A 9,777-nucleotide genomic window follows, 5' to 3' on the forward strand; every position below is an offset into this window, starting at 1 on the left:
TCATATATATAGTCGTACATATCAATAAAAATTCTATTACAATAGTTGCATGCTAAGATTAATTGAAAGAAAAACAAAAGAAAATTCTTTCCAAAATTTTTGGAATATTGGAAGCATAATTGCTCAAGATATAAAATTTTAAGATATACCGTTATAGAAATTTATTATGACTTCTATAAGTTTCTTCCGGATGATCTTATAGCGATATAGCGACCTGTCCAAGTACTTCGAACCTCCGGCCGAACAGTGGAACGGTTTAAGTGGAGCAACTGCGTATTCTGGATCGGCAACGATTTGGCGGCAAGCAAGAAAGTCGATCGGTGGACCTTATTATGCGGCCGAAGAAGCTTCCATTTACACGGAGAACTGGAGAGAACATGACACTGACGTCGGAGGTGTCGTCGCCACTCCTCATGGTACTATATCGTTGAGGTTGCACAACAGGATACGAGTGGACATGACCATTGACCGTGCCGTCAGAGTCATTAACTTCAAGGTGACTGTTTAAAAATGTTTTCTTATTTTCGTAATATTATTTATATAATAATAAAATAAAATATTTAAACGGAGATATATAAAAACATATTTGACAAAAATATTTCAAGTTATATTAAAAATTAGATAATTATAAAAAAAATTTTAATTAAGAAATAATTAATGCTTAAGATTTTTCTCTTAATCATATGGAGTTACAATATAAGATTTTGAAATTTATAAAATAGAGGATGTAATTATATACAAATCCAAATTTACATCTCGTTTCTCATAAATGTATAATAAAAAATTAGATAAAAAATATTCAATAAAATACTTAAATAAAGTCATATAAAAAATATTAATTAAAAACAATAATTTTAATTAAAAAGGAATTAATGTTAAAAAAAGTTTTCTTTTAATAATACAGAACTATTACGTAAAGTTTTGACATTCATAAAATGGAGGATTCTGATCACAAGTCCGGAAATTCAGAGCTACATCCTGTTTTTGATTTTTGTAGAACAATATTGTCCTGTCGCTCAGTAGTTCCGGAGCTGCTGCCGCGTTGCTGCATCCCAATGGCAGAATATATCAGTATGGTTCCCGTGTGGAGATCGTCGCCCATGACACGCACGGCAATAATAAGTTAGTTCAAGTGTCATCATTATGTGATTACTAATTAATACTGAACGGTTTGTTTTAATAGATATGCAAAGATGTGGTACAAGGGAGTCAGTTTCACATCAGAGCAATGCGCACTTGTTTACCTGGTGGACACGGCTGGTACCAGAACAACAACGGATTCCTTCTCGGATATGAGCCAGGTAGGACGAGCCATATAGAACGGAGATTTATTTTACGTTCACGAATACTTACCAGCTCAAAATATTGTTTTATTTCCAATTCAAATCGCGCGTAATTATTTTGATTCTTAGACTTGTAGTTTAAATTTATTTTTTCTTTTTTCTATTTTAAATAATTCAGTTTCTTGGTTTTTTAATATTTTTGATTGTATAGATTTTGTTAAATGAGCATTTCTCAAAAATTTCAAGTCGACAATCTTACATTATTCCTTTCGATCAAAAATTATTTATTAATTTAATTATTTTTATTTAAAAAAAATCATTACTCTCATAAAACATGTAAAATTAATTTTATGAAATTAAAATTTTTCTTTTTATAAATGTCCTATTAATCCTATTAATTCATTGACTAATGTTGATTCAAATCAGTGGTGACATAAAATGGTTAAGACAAATATTTTAAATTATTATCTAAATAACTATACAAATAGAAATTCTAAAATAAAGTTTCATAAAGAATATAATAAATTTATTGCAATTCTTTACTAATAATTTGTAGGATTTTTCATTGAGTGTCTTCTATTCGGGCTCTCGGCATGGACCAGCATGTTTGCAGGAAGTTGCGGCACATCTCAGTACATCTCAATACTGGCAAACCGATGAAGGTGTTGAAAATTGGATTATTAACAACGTCCGAGTATCTCAGACTCCCGATGGTCTTGTCAGGTAACAATTAAAGCCTAACTGACGGATTTAAATCATAAATTTTAAAATACAAAATCAGAAAAAATCCATTAAAGAAAAATTAATGAAATTAAAAGTGTTCGCAATTAATTTGATCAAAACATTTGATGTTAAATTTCATTTATTGTGTAATTAAGAAGGAGAATTATTCTTCATAGAAAAGTATCTTATTTCTATTTTTTATCCTAAAGATTATCTATACATGTCAATTTGTAGACTCCTGAATTGAAATAAATGCGTACTGGATAAAGTGTTATTGTTTTTCCATAATGAATGGAATTATACATCAAAGAGATACAATAACTTATATAATTTTTTGTTACTTATTACACTCTTAATATATTCTTAAATTATTTTTGATGTATCCTTAATCCTTTTTTCATTGTACAATAGGATTGCACGAAATAGCAATAAGTATCAACTACGTACATCTCCTAGCAATGGTACGGCTTCATTGACGACGCCCTTCTTGCATTGTACTGCGTCCTTAGGACAAACGTCTCACCTGTTTGTACGTCGTGGTGAGCGTCGCATGCATTACGATGGTACTAGCTTCATCGTGAGAAATGCAGGTCACAGCGCTGGTTTTGATGACAACAATCAGTTGAAGGTCTACTAGAACAAAAGCTCCGTAAAATGTCTTCTCGCTTAGGGTTTATCTATCTACGAACGAACATCAATGAATATAATCATTTTAGATTGTCAAATGGTCCGAACATGACCTGGTGTATTGTGACAATTTAATTTCAAGTTCAATGAAAGTTATGAATCACTTTCGTCGAAATCTTAAACGAGAATACACTAGACCACAACATTAAACACTTTAATTATGCTCGCGCTTCTACGTTTAGAGATTTACTCAAATCTCATTTTACTAGAGTTTAGTAATTTAATTGAATTGTCTTATCTATCCGAGGCTGATTTGATCCTGCAAAATGTTCAATAAATGATTTCGAATGAATCGAGCATTTTATTATGCAAAATTAACTTTTAATTATTATAATCGTGACATATGTCTTTACAATAAAAAATTATATCTGAAGAATGTATAAAAAATATAAGTACTTATTTTCTAATATACACATTAACATTCATACTAACATTCACATCATAATATCTTTTGGTCATTTTGTTTAATTATCTGTGTTACATCTCGGCAAGAAAAATATTATGAAGTTATCGCAAAGTTTTATTAAGGTGAGCCTACACGGTTAATAATACTGATTAATATTGAATCAGTAGTAATATTGACAATACGTCAATATTTGTAGTATTTTTACAACTTTATGATCAGTATTATTGACGGATATCATGAATATCCGGAAATATATCCGGTTGAGGATATCTCATAAACCTTACAGAAATTAAATTTCGGTCGAATTGCTTGAAAATTTGATATGTTGTAGATCTTGTTGTCTTGATGAAAAGGCACCACTCCATAGACTCGATTCTCTATAATAAAAATGAACCGTTTGACCTCCACGAGGACCTCACTTTTGGAAATGGATTAATACTATAATTTTTTATTTTCAACGTGCATTCCTACGTAATTTGCACTTTCTATGACCGGTATTCATAGTCTATTCTTATTTCAAGACCATCTTAAATAATGTCTTAAGACGCTAGTGCAGCCCTTCGATTGGTTCGCGACTTCTTGAGATCGTATTTAAGACGATTTTGAATATAAGATCTGACTATGAATACGTCTATATATATTTTTAAGTAAAAAGTTATAAGCATAATATTAACTTGATTGTTTCTCACAAATCGGAGTACCTGATTATTATGAGTCTCCTCGTCTCTCATAAAGGGGTGCTTTTGATTATTGTGAGTTTTGTATTACAAGATTCAATAAAAAAATGAATTTTTATTTATTAAAAAAATATAATTTTCTTACAAGAAAGAAATATTTAACTGATAAGAACTAATAGTATGAAAACAACTAATTTGAAAAGTAGCTCTGAAAAGAATTAATAGGTCACAGAAGTTCAAGCACGATCTCGAGATACGTACAAAGATTCATTGCGTACAAGTCAGATGTTCATAATTAACATTCTGAAATGAGATAGCAATAATTCGACTGGCACACGGTCTACTCAATATAAACAAAGCGCAATATAAAACAGCGGTTCTTCGTGTGTATCCTATAATCGTGCCAAAAATTCTGCGCTCTAGACCTGAAGCAATGCAGCATTGATTTAAATCTCAAAAATCAAATTATTTAATAGCTTATAGCTTTTTTGTGAGTCAATATTATCCTTGTAATTTTTTTATTTAAAAATATACAAAAAGAGCAAATAATAACGTAGGAATGCATACTCGTTGAAAATAAGATATTGTAATATTAAGAAATATTACATCCGTTTAGAAATATGACATCTCGTAGAGATCAAATGGTTCATTATAGGGAGACTTTTTATCAAGATCTATTATATAACATATCAAATTTTCAGGCAATTCGACCGAAATTCAATTTCCATAAGATTTATGCGGGGTCCATTGATATCATTGTTGATTTTTTTTTATACAAATATTCTAAAAATGAGTATGCATATTCATGATGATATAATATCTCATACATTGTTGCAAAATTATTATCTTTTTCCATAGGCCTTTTTTTTAGAACAGTTTCTCGGATATCCAGAAAATGTCGGATATCCGACTTGAAGAAATTGCCTTTTCGGATCTCTGATTGAATACCGGATATTCAATCTTACATTCTGTCCGGATATCCGATATCCGTTATTTTTTATCCGGTACTTTTTCGTTTCGGTGCATCCCTATATATTTTTGTTTTATGTATATTATATATTACACTGTGACACACACACTGTGACATACTGTGACTTGGATCCTAAAGCTCGAAAACTAAAATTCAGATCACTGTCAGTATTCTATGTCAATCCATCAAAATCAATCACACACGGTCACACAGTAATATTGTTAATACTGACAGTATTATTAATCGTGTAAGGTCATTTTTGAGCTTATTAAGATCATAGTTAACAGAATTTTATCCTTTGTGATTCCATAGTATAAATTTCAGTTGAACCATGAATTATAAACAAAAGTCAATAATTTTTAAATCTCTTTCACCTTATTTACACTTAAATTGATATTTAAATCAATTCTTGAATTATAATTTTTTGCAGCTTTTATAAAGCAGCATTGAGTATGCTTCATGTATCTTCTCGCTCCGTTTCCGATTCTTCTTCAGATTGTAGTCCTTTTTCAAATGCTCGGCCTATCTTGGATAAGACCTGATTTTTGCGAACTCTGATACTGCAGAAGAATTATTATTATAATCGATGCTTCAACTTTTAATATATTTTTATTTAGTTTAAATCAATTTATTTAGTTAAAATCAATGTGAATAAGTTCCTCCTTAAGTATATAATTAAAAAATTGCACATCTTTAAAATAAAATTACAAAAAAACGTTCACTCATACAGGCTGCGTTTCGTTATTCATTGTACTAAAAATTTATGCACACATTTTCAGTGCTCACAGTGAATAACGGAATACCGTTACAATTACATATCTTAGATTGCTAAAAGTAAAGCAATTATTTCTTTTAACAATTCAAAAAAGAATTTTAAAAATTAGCAGTAAATTGGTAATAGATAAGATTATGACAATAGAAAGAGTAATTTTTACATGATGAAAATTGTGTTTCATTATAAAAGAGGTATAATTTAAATTACTTTAAAAGTCCTAATTCAAAAATTTTTTCTTCATATTTCTCAAAACTTGTGTAAAATTTGTTGAATCTTTTAATTTTTGTAATCTTTATTTTATTTTTCCCTGATGAAAAAATTTCGATGAAAAATATGAAATTATTTCACGTTTTGGAACATTTCAGCGAAATTGTTGAAAATTTGCTGAAATTTCACTGAAAGTGAATTTTCTAACATATTGAAAAATCGCTCAAATTGAATTGAAATTTCTCTGAAATTTTTGCTGAAACTTCTCTAAAATTTTGCTAAAAATGAATTTTTCAGCTAAAAATCGCTGAAATTAAATTGAAATTTTTTTGAAAAGTGTTCTATAATGTGGAATAATTTTAACGAAATTTTTCCATCAGAGTTTTGATATACTTTTTATGGAATTATTATTTTTACGACCTTGTATCACTCTTATTGAATTAAAGCTATTGACCACTCATAAAGTATCTTTAGAAGATATCAGAAGTGAGAAAACACTTAATGAAAATTCTTGCAAAATATATTAAAATAGAAATATTTTTCAATAATATTTGCATCTGATACAGTATATTTATAAAATACACCAAAAACTCTCTTTTTATCTCGAAATAGAATAAAACATGTTTATCTCAATGCGACAGCTGTCATATAATTATATAATTTATTTCGTTTTTCGGTTAGGTAATTCAAATATATGGTTATTTATTGAAACATAAAGGGAGTTTTCGGCATATTTTATAAATATATTCTATGAATTGCAAATGTTCCTTAAAAAGCAAGAATTTTTATGTAGTTTTCTTGCTTTTGACGTCACAATTCAAAATGATCGCAGTGAATAGACAGGAGCCTTAAGAAATTACCTACCGTTTTTGACCTTTTTGAACAGTTTCGGCTGCTGCTGCTGCTGCTGTTGATGGTTTATTACTATTAGTATTTTTCACATCGGATGATTTAACAAATATTCTACTTTCCGACTGTATTGTACGAATATCATCAACAATATTGTCTGCTATGCTAGCATCGTAAAGTTGCAGGCTAGAATCTCCTTCCGCATCGTACAAAGCACGCTTCTTTTCTTCATAGACCTTACTTAGCTTGCTGATAGTCGATAGCAGCTTTTCTGGTGCTGCTAATTCTTTAATTTCTGGCATCAAATTAACATCCAGCTTGGGCTGTTCTTGCTTTTCATAGAAATGTCTCTCGATACCATACTATGGGCAAAAAAAATACTCTCATATTAAGAAAAACATAATTTTTTAGTAAATATAAATAAGTTTTTTTCTCTCGTAAAAAATTTTATAAATCATTATTTTAATACTTACACTCATCGATATGCTAAAAGTTTCCTGAAGAAGAATGATTTCCTATAGATTTTTGGACGCTGAAAACGATACTGTTCTTAGAATTTGCTTATCACGTCACATTTTTTTAGAAAAATAGCAACAGTATTTGTAGTGCAGTTGTGCACACGTACGCCCACCCATCTGCATTGCATGTTAAAGTGCGGAAATCAGAAAACTTAACAACAGAAAAGATTGTATTTTATCCAGAAAATTTACCGTTAATAATTACTATCAAATTACTTTTAAGAGAGAAAATTATAATAGAATATGTTATAAATAATTATTTATAATAGTTATATAATAATTATTTATATTAATTTTTATATTAGTTTCATTACACTATTATAACTTAGTCTCTTAGAATTATAGTATAATTTAGACAGTCATTAATGGTCTTTTTTGCTGTTAAGTTTTCCGATCTCCATCCTAACATGCAATGATGTGCGCACTACAAATACATATTACTACACGACGTAGATAAATAGTTTCGTAATAATGGAAATATTTGGTTTGAGTACAATGTTTAAATTTTTACTTAAAGTTTTTTATAACTTTCTAGCACGTCAAATTCGGCTACGATTTTTCAAAAATCACTAAAAATGTATTGTATTTAAAACTTAAATTTTTTTAAAAATTTTAAACTCCTTTTAAACCTTCTATTTTTCTCAAAAATATAATAGACAAATTCTAAGTAGTATTTTCAGCAGTATTTTTAGCAGTATTTTCAGCGCTTCAAAATCTACAGGACTAAAATACTTTCCTTCTTCAGAAAACTTAGCATGTCGTGTGTTATTAACACACGACATATACAGGATGTCCGATAATTGTTCTGATGGAGTTCGTGGATATATAGAGCGAACTAAACTGAAAAGGAAAGTCCTTCACCATTTTGCAATTTTTGCAATAGTTAACAAGATAATATTCTTTATATTAGTTAACTTGATATAGTTCTTTATATAGTTCTTTATATAGTTAACAAGATATTAATTGCTAAAAATTGCCAAAAATTGGTCTTTAATAATTTTTTACTCAACTTTACTATGAACTTTACAGAAAAACTGTAAGAGGCAAACATTGTTTATTTTCTTCTCATAGAACTCTAAGAATTTTTTTAGGATTTTTTTAGAATTTTTTAATATCGTATTTTCTCTTATGTTGATAAAAATGAGAAAATGCAGTAAAAAATTGATAAAATATTCTGAAAAAATTCATAGAGGCCTATGAGAATAAAATAAATAATTTTTAATAATTTTTAATTTTTAATTTTTAAATAAATAACTGTTTTTCTGTAAAGTTTGATAGTATTTGAAAAATTATTGAAGATTGACCAATTTTCGACAATTTTTAGCAATTAATATCTTGTTAACTATCGCAAAATGGTAGAGAACTTTCTGTCTCAGTTTAATCCGCTTTACATGTCCACGAACTCCGTCAGAACAATTATCGGACATCCTGTACACGCACACACACATTATGTGCGTGCGTGCGTGCATGCGTGCGTGCGTGCGTGCGTGTTCGTACGAATCGTTACACTAAATATCCTACACACTTCCGACAGTTAAAAAAAAGATTAAAAGTGAGTATTGATCTGTTTTATAGCTATAATATACGATAAAAAATAAAAAAATTTTTTTATTAGAAAATCAAAGTCTCATCTTAAATTTTTTAAATAGCACCAACAATTTTTTTTCATAATATTGTAAGTGTAATATTGTAAGTTGTAATATTTCCAAAATGAATTCAAAATGTCATTCGAAATGTCACTTTTATTGATATTTTATTGATTTTATTACATATTTTATTAAATAAGTACATGTATGCATGTATATACGTGTTCTGTGTTTAGTCAAAGGTTGTACGTTGCTTACAAATAATGTTATAAATTTGATATTAAGTATCAATAAAATCAATAAAACATATCAATGACAACATCAATAACAATCAATAAAAGTAACATTTCGATAATGATTTGAATTTGTCTTGCAGAATGAATTTATCTCCTACAATATTATGAAAAAAAATTGTATGATGCTATTAAAAAAATTTAAGATGACTGAATTTTTTATGAAAAAAATTTTCTTAAATTTTCTTAAATTTTTTTATCGCATGTTGTAACCTGTATAAAACAGATGAATATTAATCTTTTAATTGTCGGAAGTGTCTGAGAAATTTGCGTTACGCTAAACATCCTGTATATGAGTTATCAGTTTTTTTTTAGAAATCGCAGATATATATGTATAGAGAAAATTGGAGCACCATGGGTCAGGATACCATGGCTTATCGATTATTTAACATAATCTAGAATATTTAGTATTTATTAACGAGACAATATAGAAAATATGTGTACTAAAAGAGCAATTTATACTTTTAAGCAATTCATTTTATTTTATAATATCGTAATAAATTTTTTATCTTATATTAATGGTTATTTCTCATTTGTTTTCTTATAACTTTCTATTTTATTATTTAATAATTATTAATTGTAATTATTGTATTAGTAATTATGCTAAGAAGTGTAAGTTAATAATAGGATTATGCAAGTAATTATGACAAAAGTTGAAAATATTTTTCAATACTTTTCTTGCATAATCCTACTATTTTATGTGTGATTTATGATACCCCGGGTATGAGACATCATTTCTTGTATTGTTTTTATTTTTTTCTTAAAAACTAATAAATATTTATTAAATATACTTATTAAATTTT

The 9,777-nt window shown here is 28.2% G+C and overlaps 2 protein-coding genes across 2 annotated transcripts in view; one reads left to right on the forward strand and one right to left on the reverse strand.

Moving 5' to 3' along the window:
• The window catches only part of LOC108692167, a 3,512-nt gene extending 566 nt beyond the window's left edge, over window positions 1-2,946 (forward strand). The window contains exons 2-6 of the mRNA XM_018200323.1: window positions 203-496; window positions 998-1,122; window positions 1,184-1,301; window positions 1,840-2,006; window positions 2,418-2,946. Coding sequence (XP_018055812.1) covers window positions 203-496; window positions 998-1,122; window positions 1,184-1,301; window positions 1,840-2,006; window positions 2,418-2,643 — 930 coding nt within the window. The 3' untranslated portion in view covers window positions 2,644-2,946. The remainder of the gene's footprint in view (window positions 1-202; window positions 497-997; window positions 1,123-1,183; window positions 1,302-1,839; window positions 2,007-2,417) is intronic.
• The window catches only part of LOC108692168 (snRNA-activating protein complex subunit 1-like), a 15,749-nt gene continuing 8,539 nt past the window's right edge, over window positions 2,568-9,777 (reverse strand). Inside the window, exons 4-6 of the mRNA XM_018200324.1 lie at window positions 6,593-6,939; window positions 5,121-5,306; window positions 2,568-2,636 (exon numbers count right to left, since the gene is read on the reverse strand). Coding sequence (XP_018055813.1) covers window positions 5,204-5,306; window positions 6,593-6,939 — 450 coding nt within the window. The 3' untranslated portion in view covers window positions 2,568-2,636; window positions 5,121-5,203. The remainder of the gene's footprint in view (window positions 2,637-5,120; window positions 5,307-6,592; window positions 6,940-9,777) is intronic.

Source organism: Atta colombica, unplaced genomic scaffold, assembly GCF_001594045.1.
Source record: "Atta colombica isolate Treedump-2 unplaced genomic scaffold, Acol1.0 scaffold63, whole genome shotgun sequence".
NCBI lineage: Eukaryota > Metazoa > Arthropoda > Insecta > Hymenoptera > Formicidae > Atta > Atta colombica.